The sequence below is a fragment of the Momordica charantia genome (genome assembly GCF_013281855.1).
Source record: "Momordica charantia cultivar OHB3-1 chromosome 7 unlocalized genomic scaffold, Mcharantia_2.0 BLBB01000007.1, whole genome shotgun sequence".
NCBI lineage: Eukaryota > Viridiplantae > Streptophyta > Magnoliopsida > Cucurbitales > Cucurbitaceae > Momordica > Momordica charantia.
The window spans coordinates 10,815,513-10,832,314 of NW_028275165.1; the positions used below are offsets into that span (position 1 = coordinate 10,815,513).

The 16,802-nt window shown below is 37.1% G+C and overlaps 1 protein-coding gene across 1 annotated transcript; it reads left to right on the plus strand.

The window, feature by feature from the left end:
* The first annotated feature begins 2,969 nt into the window (after positions 1–2,969).
* Positions 2,970–4,859, plus strand: LOC111024367 (metacaspase-4). The gene is made up of 2 exons (XM_022302022.2): positions 2,970–3,365; positions 3,676–4,859. Exons 1-2 carry the CDS (start codon positions 3,020–3,022, stop codon positions 4,593–4,595), a joined length of 1,266 nt encoding a protein of 421 aa, XP_022157714.1. The 5' UTR covers positions 2,970–3,019; the 3' UTR covers positions 4,596–4,859.
* Positions 4,860–16,802: the final 11,943 nt, after the last annotated feature.

A 16,802-nucleotide genomic window follows, 5' to 3' on the forward strand; every position in this document is an offset into this window, starting at 1 on the left:
CATTAGCCTTATCCAAGTGATCTCCATCACCTATATAAAGACCAAATGCATACAAAGACAAGCCTTGCATGCCTTCCACTTCAAACTCCACTAGCATGTAAAAGATAGGTGTCATTGCCTTGAAGAAACACTTCAAAAACCACTAGTTAGTGGGAAAATCCAACTTTGAAGTTGGATTTTTCCACTAACTTGATTTTTTAAATAAAACTTTGATAAAACTAATTTTTATAAAAACAAAAATTGAAATATCAATTTTCTATTAAAACAAAAACCAAGCCAAATCAATATCTCATATTAATTGGTCTTTGACACCTAAGCTTGATTAATCACATTAATGAAATTACAACTCTTTTTCATGCTTTGAACTTATTTAAAAGTAATTTAAATAAGTTATACTCTCCGTAATAATTAAATGTCAATTAGATTATATATTATATCTCATATAAAATACAATATTCTCTTAAAAACCGAATTTGAACACTTCAAATTCTTGCTTCACCTAGTTCATCAATTTTATCCTTTATGAGCTAGCATGGAGACCAATTGGACCTACAGATCATGGGCTCCAATGATTCGAGACTAACCGGTCAAACTTTTTAACTTAGTTAATCAACATTCGTTAACTAACAGAACTGTCCACTATAGCCTGTAGATGCACTCCCCTCACTGTAGATATATTTGTGTCCATTCGATATAACCGTCATCGGTAGTTGATCTTTCACAGGCCGTTCGTAACCTCAGCTAGGTCAAAAAAAACGTTTTACCCCTGAGTTACATCTTTTCTCCTTAAGTACCACTATCCCTCTAATGAACAATTGATTTAGGATCAAATCACTAAATCTGATTCCTCTCGGGCCAGTGAGAGGATGGGGCCCTTTGTTCAAGACCCGGGATCAGTCCTTAAGGAAACAACCTCTCTACTATCCCTAAATCGGGTAGGAGTGAATTCCGTCTTGCTAATTCTATGTCCCCAGCTATCTATCCAGTCTTATCCCTGAAATGGGAGGCATATTGAGCAGATGAGCTTACTCTCACCTATGCAGATCAAGGGAGAATCCTGAATAAATAGGAGTTCATAGATGGCTCATGATTTAGATCAAGTTATTTAGGTCATCGATAAACGAAATTAATCAGTGTTATCCGTAAACGGTGTTAATACGTAACAGTGATTATTTCAGGGCCAGTCTTACAAAATCTCATGGTGTAGAACACCCCCGCTCACATGTTTCTACACGAACGAATCAGGATCACTTCGTTTATGACACCTTACAACATTTGTAACAATCATAAAGCGTGCCGTATTCAATAGTGTCTCTAGGAAAAGGTACCCAACTTGATCCATGTATTATAGACTGTTTAGGCTATTTACTTGAACTTGATCCAGTTTATGTCTCCACATAAAGTCCAAGTACTCATTATAATAGCCAAAGGTTTGTAGTTTATTGGATTTATTAAAAAACAAATTCACTTTCATTTAACAACATTTGTCTGAATAACCTCACATTAATGTTCACTGTTTACAAACTACGAGTTTTAGGATAGAGTACCCAACATTTTGTGCCAGTATAGAGTCCCAGGATTATCTATTCTTTGAGTGCCCCTTTAGTTGGGAGGTCTGGTTTGGCATGATTGCTTCGGCGGGTTCTTCTAACCGGGTTTCATATCTATTGAGCTTGCTTGGGTTTGTCACATTAGTAACAGGAAGTCTACTCGTCATCATGTGTGTTGCTTGCCATGGACTTCGGCTGTTTCTTTTATCTAAAGGGGAGTAATGCTATAGTTAATGCAGGTGGGTGGGCCAATCGCCTTCATTACTCTTGCGCGCTTTGAAAGTTGAGGTCTATTATCGTTGTACAATCGGAGCTGTTGTTTGAGTTCTTATCGTATGTTTATCTCGGTTTGAGATTTGTTTACTTGATTTACTTTTCTTTCTTTTTGTCTTGTGTTTGCCCTTTGGGTATTGTACCTCGATCTCGAGCTGTGAGATCATCTATTTTTTTTGTTTAATATAATACATTTACCTTTGCAAAAAAAAAACATGAATTACAACGCTTTTAACTCGTAAATTCCAACAATTAGGACTATTTTCTTTCGAACATAAAGGACATAGCTAGGTCACAATCAAATTACTCCCATTTGGCCAATTATGCTATTTCTTTGAATGTTACCGAAATATGAAGGGTATTTTCCCACCTGACTGTGGTGAGGCAATACCTATGTATATGGTTTCTCTTAAATAAATATACTCTTACTTTTAAGATTTTTCTTCCCATCGCCAAACTTTTACAGTATCAATTTTAATCTCTAGGATTTTCTAAAGTAACCATTTTTTCTAAACTTTGTTAAATACCTTATTTAGTTTTGAACGAGATCCTTACTAATACTTTCCACCCGTCCCACCAAATATTTCCTTGATCCCATCTATATTGATTTAATATATATCCCCTTCAACATATTAATGTACATATTCAAAACTACATTATCTATTCGATGAAAGTATAATGAAAATAATAATTTTTTTATAATATATTTTAATTTAAGTAGTTTCTCTTTCTAACATTTATTACTTCTTTACCTACTGATTTGTTTAGTTTTAGGTTTAATTATCTATTACATACTCAGTAAACAAATTCTCAATTACAAAAAAAATAAATAAATAAATACCATTCTGGTCCTTGCAATCGAAAGTATAATGAAAATAATAATTTTTTTATAATATATTTTAATTTAAGTAGTTTCTCTTTCTAACATTTATTACTTCTATACCTACTGATTTGTTTAGTTTTAGGTTTAATTATCTATTACATACTCAGTAAACAAATTCTCAATTACAAAAAATAAATAAATAAATAAATACCATTCTGGTCCTTGCAGTTACTTTTCTCCCTTAATATCCGCTCACTCAATACTTTTGTCCACAAATCTATATATTGGTCTAATTTAATCTATATTGGTGCCAACAAAGCGGGTGTTCGAATGGAATCAAATTCTTGAAAAGAGAAAAAAGAAAAAACAGAGGATGGGAAAGAAAGCCGTTCTAATAGGATGCAATTACCCAGGAACCAATGCAGAGCTGAAGGGATGCATGAACGACGTTAAACGGATGCATGAGTGTCTGATCCAGCATTTTGGATTCTCCGAGGATGACATCAGCATCCTACTCGACACCGATGACTCCTTCACCGAACCCACCGGCAAGAATATACGCTCCGCCCTTGCCCGTCTGGTCGGATCCGCCCATCCAGGCGACATTCTCTTCGTCCACTACAGTGGCCACGGCACCCGCCTTCCTGCAGAGACCGGGGACGACGACGACACTGGCTACGACGAGTGCATTGTTCCCACCGATATGAACCTTATCACCGGTCTTCCATCTCTCTGATCTCTATAATTAATTGTTGGATAATGTTTGGTTCTTTAATGTGGTCCTCAACCCCTGTTAAAAAACGGACAATTCGTTCTATTTAAAAACTAAAATTTGTTTTTTATTTCTCTCTCTGGTCAAATGTTTAATGATGACAAGGACAAGATTTCTTGTTACTGTTAAGGAGCCAGGTATTTTTCAATGTAATGCAATGAAGAGGGACCAAATTGGTGTTTCCTTAATTAATTTATCCCTAGTCTACAAATCTTTTATCATTCACCCAATTCCATCCCATTTTCTGGTGCAAGCAGATAACGATTTCAGGGAGCTGGTAGATCGGGTTCCGGAGCGATGCCGCTTCACAATCGTATCAGATTCCTGCCACAGCGGCGGTCTCATCGATGATGCGGAGGAGCAAATAGGAGAGAGCACCAACGCCAAGCACGACAATGAAGAAGAAGAAAACACCTCCCGTTTTGGTTTCAGAAACTTCATTGACCAAAGCGTAGAAGGCGCCTTAGAAACTCACGGGATCCACGTCCCGTCGGCATTCCAACACGGCCGCGAGGACGACGCTGCCGCCACCGCTGCCGCTCAACCGAGAGAACTAGAGCTTTCCAACGGGGAGCGAGTGAACGTCAAAAGCAGATCCTTACCCCTCCCCACTCTCATAGACATCCTGAAGCAGAAAACTGGGAAAGATGACATGGACGTTGGGAAGCTGCGGCCGACGCTGTTCGACGTGTTCGGCGAAGACGCGAGCCCGAAGGTGAAGAAGTTCATGAAGGTGATCATGGAGAAGCTGGAAAGTGGGCAATCTGGAGGAGGAGGAGGGTTGTTGGGAATGGTTGGGGGTTTGGCTCAGGAATTTCTGAAACAGAAGCTGCAAGAGAATGAAGGGTACGTGAAGCCTGCGTTGGAGACTCAAGTGGGCACGAAAAATGAAGTGTATGCAGGATCGGCCAAGCGGGCGCTTCCTGATGGTGGGATTCTGATCAGTGGCTGCCAAACGGACCAAACCTCGGCCGATGCCACTCCCTTGGGGAATGCTGCTGCCTCCTATGGAGCCCTCAGCAATGCAATTCAGACCATTCTTGCCGAATCCGATGGCTCAGTTACCAACCGGGAGCTCGTTCTTGCGGCTCGGGAGAAGCTCAAGCGCCAAGGCTTCACTCAGCGGCCTGGTCTCTACTGCAGTGATCGTCATGCTCACGCTCCTTTCGTTTTCTGACTCTGAATTGCGCTACTGGAATCATAAGCTTTAATCACGTTTTTGAAATAAATAGTTACAAAACTTTTGAAGTTTCCTATTAATTATTATAGTTTTGGTGAGTTTCCTATTAATTATTATAGTTTTGGTGAGTATTAATTGACCGCAAAGGTTATCCATCTGATCTTTCTTTTTTAGGTTGAAATTAATTATATAATTAGATTCAAGTGGATAGAGGCCCGAGAAGCCCATATGCTTGGATTGTCACCTATTAGTATTCCTCACTTATTTGGTTCACAATATGCTGTCAAGTACTCAAGATCTCGATGGATAATTCTCCAAGTCTCTTGGCCATGTAGTAGTTAGGAGACCTCACTGGAATTATAAGATTTTTTAACGTTTTTTTTTTTCAATGCAACTAAAATCGTTAGGCAAACATTGATTTATGGACTAAATAATAGTAGTCGGGACTTTGGCCGACGGTGGCTTAAAATAGTTGAGAAAGGTATACCATTATCTTCTGCTGTGTGTGCTCCCTGCAACGCAACGGAAATGCGTTTCACAAACCACACTATTCCTGTTCTGCTCGTGTGATATTATATCCTGTTGCTGTTGTTTGCGTTTGAATGATTTTGGTGTTAATGTTGTAATGAAATTAAGCTTGGACCTTATGTTATCAAGAGTTGGAGAAATATGATATCCAATGGACAATCTTATATAAAGTATAACTAAAATATTTTGTATTCTTTGGCGGAGCAGTCGTAACATTTTAATTAATTACAATTCAATTAATCATTACAGCTGTTCATTGGTCTAAAGAGACAAAGATAAATTGAAAAGCAATAAGTTCAAACTATAATACTCTATGATGACTATCCATCTTATAAATTAATTCTTATGTGTTTCTCACCATCAAATGTTGTAAGATCAGAAAACTGTCTCATGAGATTAGTTGAGATGCACGTAAGTTGTGTCGAACACTCATGGATATCAACAAAAATTAATTAGGATTCAGTTTCAAGGTGGGGAGGATGATGTATTCCGACAGTGGGTGATTTGCAAAATCTAACGATTCTTATCCATAGGTCATATGATTTTTGACATGTGAATTCCGAAGGCCTGGTGGTCACTTATTGTTTTTAGCTTTATGCTTTAAAATGTGATATTATTTTTTTTATTGTTTTTTTGCAAAGGTATTTACTTTTTTTCTTCTTTTTTTTTTTTGTGTTTGTTTGGTAGTATATGTATATATCTTCTAAATTATTGATCAAAAGGCTAGAATTTGACTAAGATTTGCGAAGACATAGCTTTAATTTAGAAGTTATACAATTACAAATGGCCATGCTGAAAAACATAAAATGATTGCCAAATCCCAACCTTACTCAACCCTAACTTCATATTCTGTATTTAAACTAAAGAGTGAGAATTCACGCATTTTCATACTCAGCAAATATATAGCAACAAAATTATGACAATATTGTTACACACTGCTAAGATAGAGTTAGACGGAGAGGTGATCCTAGTTATCAAGTCAAAAGATGCCTTACTATCTCACTTACAACCAACTTCCTTTAGTAAACTCATTACTTTTTATTACGCGAAATGTGTCAACGTTTTAATATATTGGAAATCGTGGGTGCCATTGGACTTCTTATATAAATGTAAAAACTTCATAATAATTTTTCAGTTTTACAACAAAAAAGACAAAATGAATAAATTTTCCTCATTAATTGAAAGATCAAGGCAGTGTTATTTATAACCCATTGTATGTACGAGAGGCACAACTGATACTATACCAGACTAACAGTAATAAAACTAAAAACTGAATTAAAAAAGACTAAACTAATACTCAGTGAGCTGTTTTAATACTCACAGTCAACCAATGATCAATCAAGGATGAACATTGAGTTTGAGTTTAAGGGTAAGAAATCGAGCAGCTGACAGGGGTTTTGTGAAGACATTTACAAATTGTGCTGAAGTTGGAAGATGACTAATACGTAGTATATGATGAAGTACTAAATCTTGTATAAAGTAAATGTCGATCTCTACATGTTTGGCATGAGAATGTAGCATTGGATTCGAACCTAAATGCAATGCACTGTACTTAAGTTATCACACCACAGGATAGGTGCACGGGATAAACCAATTCGTAAATCAAACAACAGGTGTTGAATAACAACCAAATCGACAGCACCTTGGGCTAAATTTCGATTTTCAGCTTTTGGACTAAACTTGGCCATCACTGTGTTTGATCACAAAAATTACCAAACCCGTAAACCTCGGGTCGGACTAGGAGATGACCTGGAGGATGAGCTTAAGAGAGCTGGACAGGAGACCTGCAAGACAAAAAACACTCTGACGTCCAAGTAATGAAGAATCCGAGCAGTATCTAGAGATGAATACTGTGTTCGCGTACCTGGAAAATGGGAAAATGGGCTTCATTTATAGGCAAACTATTCGACAAGATCCCTGACAGGGCCTCAACGTCTCTTTAAGGTAGCCATGAATCTCGGCATGTGTTAGGACTTGCTCTACCTTCAAAAAGATTAGAGACTCGTGCAAGGTTGGTTCGGCAAGGTTTGAGGTTGGGTTTGAAGTAATCCAAGGTCGAATCCTCAGGGACTTGTTGCTTTTCAAAATCAAGTAATGTCGTGAAATGGTTCAAATATGATGAAATGTTGTTGTTTGAGGTTTTAAATATCAAGCAATTTAATAAAATTCAACCTCTTTGCTTAATTCTTACCTTAGTTTTGATGCAAAACATGGAAAACACACTTCGTTGGGAAAATGCACCAGGGGCAATTCTAGCTTTTTTTTGGGAATCTGAATTCTACTCTTTCACTATCGTTTTTGGTTGTTGCAGAGGCTAAGGTAACCTACAATCATACGTCTATGTGTGATTACAATCATAGGGAATATTACCAACTCATTTGCTTTATGGGTTAGAGGGCCTATGTCTAGGACTATATTTTATGCGCTTATGTCTAAGTCACATCCCATATTGGTTTTCTATTATTTTACCTAACTCACCCTTCTCAGGGTTGGGTTTCAGTGTATAAATCAAGTTCCCACTAGCCAGATGAAAAAAAGACGTAAAGAGAAGTTTTTAGAAACCAACCCAAAAAAGTGTCAGGCACAATTCTGGTCAAATTCCAAGCGTGTTGAAAATCAAATCATTTTGACTAAGGCATTCCACAAAGAGGTTGATAACTAATTTAAAAAAATTTTAAAGGAGAGAAAATGCACGAAGACATAAAAGAAGTATTTTTCGTTGAATTAAAACGAATAAACTAGCTGTACAATGAGTTCTAGCTTGAGCCTCTTCTCTCTCGAGCGTGAGGGGAGTGTAAACTCGCTAAAGAACTTAAGAATAACAGAATAAACGAAGAACAAATGATCGAACTTGAATTAAAAGCAATAAAGTACGAAAATAGAAGGAAATACTAACTAAAACTTGAATCTAAGACTAAGAACGAGTTCGACAACGAAGATAGAATGTAAATGAAGCTGAAAACGAGCTAGGAAGGGATGATTTACTGATGGAGGGACGACTTTCTTATATAGCACCTTGGGTTGTTTGAACTCCCCACCATTTTAGGTGGAAATGGTTGACATTCACTTAACAAACCCTTTTGGACTTGGACTCACGATTTTAAGTTGGTTTGTACATGTGGAAAATACCCTCCTTGCCCTTCATTAATCAAAACGTGCGTTTTGCCCATGTTGACCTCCAAAATTGCGCTAGGCGTAATTCTGCAAAAACATAAAACTGTTATTTTCTTCCAACTTTGACCGTATTTTCCTCATATTTTTCCTAAAGTACTATAGTTTGACTTTTATGCATAAATGTTCTGTGCATGTTCTACTTTAAGAATATTTGGTCCTTTTTGGCAAATAATGATGGGAAAGGGATAAAAAACGTGGTCAAACAGGGCCTACCGACACATGTTTCTACAGTAAAAAATCAACCCTAACAGCATGTTATCGTAGAGTCTGTTGGAATATAGGGTTGAGCCGAGTAGATCCATGTCGGTTCAACCAAAGAATGGGAATAGGACACAAGAGAATCCTAGTTGGCTCAGCGTTGATTCAGTATTAAACTTCCATACTGAGGTGGTGAAAATTGGCTTTATAATCTATCAGCCACGTGTAGCTTTTTCTTCCAATCAAGATGTGGCACGTGTGATGTTGGAAATCACCTCCAACATTGGCTCCCCCCTGAGCTAAGGCGCTGGGTCAGTTTAGCTTTGTGTCACGATAAAGTGGCATGATGATCTAAAACTTTGAACAAAATGGGTGGAATTCAAACGGTCGAGTTGACATATGATGACGTTATGCTTGGTTGGTTTTGGTAGGAATGGATTGAACCGTTGATTTTTAATTTGAGGAAAGGTTGAGATGATTTCATCAAGGTCTATAAATAGTGAAGTTCATTCTTCTCTTTTCCAAGCAAATTCTAGAAATTCTCTCAAACTTTAGTTCGCTCTCGAGGTGTCCTCGGCTCGGAACTATCGCTAGGTTCGTCGTATTTCTTTTTTTTTAATTATTTCCATGAGTTATTCTACCGAGTTAGTGGGAATATTTTTTAGGTCTTATGTGGGTCAGAGAGACGACGCATCCGATTCGTCTAGTAAAGAGCCTATCATGAACTCGCCATCCACCTCTAGCCGAGGTCAGCCTAGTGTGAAGCCTAAGCCCGAGCTAGAACATCTTCATTCCATCTGTACCGAGGATGACCTTAAAGAACTCCGTGATTTATATATAATACCCGATAGCACCAGGATGAGGCGCCTTAGGTCAGGGAATACCTAGACAACCCTCCACCGAGGTGGGTCGGTATGTACCCTCAAATGTTCAAGCGTGGGGTTCGGCTTCCCCTTCACCCATTTATACAACACATCCTCTTCACCACCAACCTGGCCCCGGCACAGCTAACCCTAATGGCTGGGCCATTCAGCTTGGATTATGGTACATTTGGTGGGGTTTTAGTGGAGGTGAGGAGAGTCTATTACTAGATGTAGGTCTGTTCTTCACCACCCACCTCATCAAACGATACAAAGATTCCCCTGGTCAGTACTACATATCGGTCAGGAATACCTTCTGCAAACTTGTTGATTCCCCCTCGGCTAATAAGCATTGGCAGAACAGATGCTTTTTCGTGTCGGGGGGCTGGTTGGTCACTAGGGATGGTGAACCATACTGTCAAGTGCCTAGCCAATTTGGGGAAGTAGGTACGGTGTTAGTAGGTCGTGGTCATTAGCATAGGGTAGATAACTTGTATCTGTACTAACTTTTTGTTTTTGCACAGTCATCCCCTGTCCTCCAGCTCGAGTAAACTATCAGGCTGAGATAGTCTACGACTTCCTATTCGTTATAGGGTCGATCTGGTACGAAGGTCTTCTTGACAACGTCAACCCTCGTTAGTGCGACCTTGCCAGCCTCGATTCGAACCAAGCCTCCAGACATGACAAAATGGTTTCAAAGTTGTATATTGTCCTGAACAAGAAGAGGCCTGCTGAGGGGACTGCTCTGAGCGGTAGAGAAAAGTGCAGGATAGCTTAACACACTCCCGTTCCCGGAGCCCGTGCCTCATAGGGGTCTTTAGGGCCTGACTGGCGTTTTTCTGAACGCACGCACTAAGCGAGGTAACAATTATATAGATGCAAGCGCACACCTGTCAGAGTAATATAAAATGGATGGAGTATCCAAGTATCGATCCTCAAGGACTTCTAAATAATTTCCAAACTCTAAAGTTTTAAATAATAGTGAATGTTGAAATGAGTGATTCTTGTAAAATGGGAAGTGGTCACAAATAATGGTTTTGAATTTGGGATTTGGACTTATAATGATAAAACCTAGCCCGAATTACTTCAAGTTAGCCAACAAAGAATTAAGGACAATATGCATTTTACTTTAGAAACCAACGACTACACTTCTCACTTGACTTATGTCTAAGCAAGTTCAAAGTCCTAAGACATTCCCTAATATGTCTATTATGAGAGATATCTTAGTTTTAGGATGGAAATAGTCGCAACCTCGGGTTAAGGTCCTATGTCTAGGCTACTTAAGCGGAACCCTTATGTCTAAGGCGCTCCTCTCCTCGGTTTAACCACTCAACAATGCAAATAAGCAACCTTTTCAGTATTGACTTGTTAAGACTTACAGTGGCCTTCTCTAAATCCTAACTTTTTGGGAAAACATGTTGAGCAATGAATGGAAAGCAAAAACACTACTTTTTAGGAACCCTTATTAGAAATAAAAGGCTAACTATCCATAACCGGGCTAGAGACGGGAATTTAGAAAGACATATTGAAGAAAATACAGCAAGTAAAATGGTTGAAATTGGAATGCATGTGTGAAAAACAAAAGTTAACTAACGGAGAGTTTTGCTCGGGATTGAGAGCTTCGCCCTTCTCTTTCAAGCAAGGGGGAGTGTCACGTGCTCTTTCCTTCAAAAACACAACTCTCTTAACTAAAAATAAAGTAAAGGCAAAGGGAAGACAAGCAAAGTGCTCGATTTTTATATATTTGAATAAGTAGAAAATAACTAAGTACAAATGTAAACAAAACAAAGCTCAATAAAGGAATGTAAAGTGCTCGGGATTTAAAAACCAAAAGCAACTAATGAAAGCAACTCAAAAGTACTTAGAAAGCAACAAAGAAACACTAAAAATGATCAAGAGAAGGAAGCAAGGCTTGATGAATTTGGTGGAGAAGTTGCTGGAATTTATAGCTGTGCAGACTTGGTTAGGTAGGTCCTAAAACGATAGTGAATCACCCATTTCCAACTCTTTTGACTGACCAAATCGTGCTCAAACTGATAGTGGAACATTTCTTCTACACGTATGCATCGGTTGGAACCACCAAAACGCATTGGAAGACGCGTTTCATTAAGGGCAAAGTTGGAAGAAAACCAGTTTTTCTGCAGGCACGCAGGCGCTTGGCGCCTCCCATGTAGGTTTTTCCGACTTTTTGCTTCTTTTGATTAATTTGCACTCCCAAATGGTCCTAAAATGTCATAAATACAATATAAGCCAACCACAAACCATCATATATGAATTTTGCATGAATTAGAACTCAAACGACCGAGCAAAAGTCCGAAACAAAGTTAAAACATAGTAAAAATAGCATCTAAAACCTTCTTTTTACGCATGTAAACAAGCATAATCAGGGCCCACCCGAGCTGATCCGCTTCAAATGCTACTATCCATCCCCTCGAGCTCTCGAAGGAAAGGTCAAGAAATGGTCCTCATTTGATGAGCTGGAAAAGTCAATAAGAGACATGCCAGAATTTTCTGATTTGGTAAGAAATTTTGATAACTATAGTTTTGACATAGCCACTGACGAGGTGAGGAAGATCGCGCCCAACCTGGACCTGTCCCCTATCTACAAGGCCTATGAAGCTGAATTGGATGAAGAAGAAAAGAAAGAGGTCCGAGCTGAGGGTCGGACCGTTGGTGATAACCAAGAAGGGACCAATTAGGCGATCTTCAACTCCGCTGCTCGACTATGTTACTTTACATTGATACTTCTTTCTGATGTTTTTTTTTTTTGTCAAAATCTTGCAACGGCTCAAAGTCATTGTGTTGGATTTTATGCCCTAAACTCGTGGTTTATAAACATAAAACAGATATTCATTCAATAAAGTTGTTATTGATGTTTCTCTTAGAATTGCATTAACTCAAATTCAATAAACTAACATCCGAGGTTATGTCATGTAACTGGAACAGTATATAACAGATATACAGTATATATATAGTATATATTCGATATACAGGTGATAATGTTCTAGTAGTAACCTAAAGGGTCTATAGTATATGGATAAGGTTGGGTACCTTATCCTGGTAACACTATGGATACGATCCACTTTATAATAGTTACAAATGACTTGATCCAGGTCGTTCGTGTGGAACCATGCGAGTGGAGTTATCCTATACAATGAGTTTGTATAAGACCGGACTACGAAATAATTAATCTTTAGTTGTAACACCATTAACTAATAGATTAATACTCAATAGCCTGACCGGATAACTAGATCTCAATCCTGAGTGAGTTATGGACTCCTGCCTGTTAGGGCTCATCCTTTGATTTGTATGGGTGAGAGTGGCCCGAGTTGCTGGCTCAATATTCCTAGCATTTTAGGGATGAGACCAAGTGGAGAGCTGAGAACATAACTACACAAAATGGAATTCACTCATTCCCGACTTGTGGGTAAGTAGATGAGTGTTCTCTTAAGTGCTGACTCTGGGACTTGAACAAGGGGCCCCACCCTCTCACTGACCCGAGAGGGACTTCCGGTTATTGGTTGGACCATAACTGGATTGTTTATTAGAGAATCAGCGGTACTTAAGGTACAATATGTAACACAGAGGTATAACGGTAATTTGACCCAGCTATGGTTATGAACACTCGTGAAAGACTAACTTACCGTAAATCATCAAAATCTGTGAACTTAAAATATTCTACAATGAGAAGAGTGTAGTTGTGGGTCTTTAGTGGAGTGATCAACAGTTAACGAATGTTGATTCATTTGGTTAATGAGTTTAATCAATTGATCTCGTATCGTTTGAGCTTTTGATTTATAGGTTCATTAGGTCCCCTTGCTAACTCGTATAGGATAGTTAGAACATTTAATCTTGAAAAGAATTTGAATTGTTCAATTTCATTAAAGGGAATTAAGGTTAATTTTATGAGATGCAATTAATGTAATGTATGTTGATATATTATAATATAAAGTTAATTTTGAATTGGATTCAAAATTATGAGAGAGATAAATATTAGAATTTGATTCTAATATAGTTTATTAATTTAAGTTTGATTTAATTTGATATGATTTAATTAAACTAATGTTATATATTAATTTGGTTAAATTAAATTAATAATTCACTTTTGAAATTAATTAAATTATATTGAATTAATTATTTTTTAAATTAAAATAAAAGAAAAAAAATGGGCGGAAAACCTCTCACTTTCCACCATTTCCACTTACCACGGGAAGTGGTGACTTGCCCCTCACTCCTCATTCCCTATAAAAGTGAGGTTCTCCCATTTCTTTTCGAACCCCCGAACGTCGGTTGATAGAGTTTCCGAAACTCTAACGAGAAAATCTCTCTCGATTTCTCAATTTCCCTTTCAATTATAAGACGGTTCCCACAAACCGAGTTCTTAATATCCAGAGGATAGCAAGGAAGACTTTGTAGTGGCGTTGGTGTCTACATTGAAGATGTGTCTTCAAAGGTATGTATCACTAACTTTCTTTTTACTCATGCTTATGTCTTTTCTTTGTTGTAATTCTAAAACAAGATCGAAGCACAAGCATTCGAGCGCTTCCGCTGCGGGATCCGATCCCTTCAATTGGTATCAGAGCCAGGTTCTGCTTTCGATCTAATTTTGAATAATAAGGAAAAGAATGGTTGGTGTTTCTATACATTTCATGTATGTGGTTTGCAAATAGATGTTTTCAGTTTTTGGCTTTAGATTTACAGTTTTTTCGTTGATTCAATCAGTATAAAACCCCGCTGTTTTTTGCGTTTAATCCTGTAAATCGAGTCTGTAAGTTCGTATCGTCCATGGCAAGGAGTTTTTGTGAAAGAGTACCAGAGAAGTGAAGAAAAACCGAAGAAATCGGGCAGACAACGCTTCGGCACTGGGGGCAACGCCTAGGCGCTGGGCAGCGGCGCCTAGGCACCGGACAGTGGCGCTTAGGCGGTGCCATAGCTGCAGAAACCCGAGAGCTCGGGCTTGCAGCAGTGGGGGAAGTGCCTAGGTGCTGGGTCCGGGTGCCTAGGCACCGTGTTCTTTTTTTAAATATATAGATATAATTTTTGTTTTTTGTTTTTTGTTTCATTTCTTATAGGAAGCCAAAAATCGGTCTATTTTGCTATTTAATTATTATGCATTTTGAATGTATACTTAATTAGTTGTATATGTTGCATAAAGTATGCTATATAGTTTACAATCCAACCATAAGTTAAGCACGTTCATGCATCATATGTATATAATAGTTATAATGTATGATAGCATGATTTATTTTTATGATTAATTAATATAAGTGTTGTATTCATTAGATGAAAATAAAGTTGCATTGAGCATGACTTTACTTTAGTAAATATAAATGTTATATTTATGTATGTCATTGATGCATGATTATAGTTTCAATTTCTTTAAATTTGTAAGTGTTATAAGTTTGGTGAATAGAAATTAAAGTCTATAATTAAGAATTGCATGCAAACCCTAGGTCTTTAATAATTAATTTTATAGCATGCAATTATGTGGTCAGTTCGTTAAAGTGTTTAATGAACTAAAATATCAGTGTTAAACAAATACAATATAAAAGTTATATCGGGCAAACTAATAAACTTAGATAATTTCATTTAACCGGTTTTTACCTAAGTAAGAAACCCTAGTTGTAAAATACTAAGTGGAAGGATTAGGTGTATATATAAAAGATACCAAGTATATGAGATATATGTGGTATATATATATACATTATTTCCCTCATGTTCACCGTATATGTTCACACCCTTGAGTTTTCCATATATTCTTGCCATTTTACATTTAGCTCCGCAATCTTGGCACAAAGTCTCGCATTCTCTTTATCCCTAAATTCTTTCTTTTTATTCTCAATGTCCACTCTCTCATCAAGTCTAGCAATTTTCCCATCTAAAGCAGCACTTCTCTCATCCAAAGATTGATTCTTTCGAAGATAGACCTTGCTAAATTCTTTTAATTTCTTCTCACTACGACCTTCTTTGTTAACCCTAGCATCATGCAATTCTGCATTGATTTTTTCAGAATTAGTATCTATGGGAAGATTCTTTCCTAGAATAGGGTGTAATCTCTCAAACTTTTTTAAACATTCCACCACCCATGGATCATTAGAATCGAAAAATATCTTCGTTCCGGGTGATTCTAGAAAAATCATACCCGATTTAGTTGGCTGGGGCAACAACACTTTCTTCTTCCCCTTCTCTTTGTCGCATGGCTTGGAGCTGGAGGATCCTTCCATCGTTCTTGATCTCTTGCTTCACGATCAACACAAAATCTTGTAACAACTCCTATTTTCTAATACGGTCATTCTAACAATAATGCGGAAGCCTAAACAAATAAACACTATACCAAAGGAAAAACGTCTTTATTTAATTTGATACTATGACAAAAAAAAAGGGGACAAGTCCAACTTTGAAACGGAAACCTATACTATAATAAAGCCAAATAATAACTAGCAAAACTAACTATATTCTCGTAAGCTAAAAAAATGGTAAATATTAAAGATTTCCGACTCCTCATGCCAAAACGCTATTCCTCAATTACTATCTGAAGAGTCATTCGAGTCTTCATTTGAAAGCATTTAGAAAATGGAAAAATGAGTACAAAAATACTCAATAAGCAATTACCATATAAAACATTGGAATTCATTTTTCCTTTCGAAACATGTGTAACAAAAACACAAACAGATCAAAACTTTTAAAAGTCCTTCTAAAACATTTAGTACAAATTTCAAACTTTTGAATAAACTAAATTCTTCAATCATCAAAAACAATCTTACATTCATTCATACTTTCAAAATCAGAGTGGGAGGTTGCATTATTTGTGTAGCCTACAGAATATATGTGGTTACCTGTCAGTAACACCAATCAATCAGAAGCTTCTATCAGAGTTGTCGAATTAATATCGACCAGAACAGAGTTGCCGAAATAATATCAACCAGAACAAAAAGAACGGTTACTTAAGTGTGATGCCATGTGAGTGAATAACACGCACGAATCTTCATTCCCAAGGAATGCCAAACCACAAAAGTGTCTTCTCACAAATAAGCCATAACATAAATCCATCAATTCCACATTAGGCTACTACCCCAAATAAGCAAAAGGTTCCTCAAAACAAAATATGGCATATCAAAATAGCCCTATCAAATCAATCAAAATATCTTTCAAATAAATATGCAAAACAAATACATACTTTTAATATGAAATTAGTTCAAATTATTTAATCAATTTCAAACAAACTTTATTAAACCATACCAAACATAATTTCAAATATTTCACAAATAAACAAAATATCAATTTCAAACTTTTAAATAATTTCAAACAAAACTTTATCAATTCATACAAAACATGCTTCAAATATTTTTATAAATAACCATAATATCAATTACAAAAATATTTATGAAATCCATAATAAAACTTCAATTTCATAGGCAATACACTAATTTAAACTCTTCATATC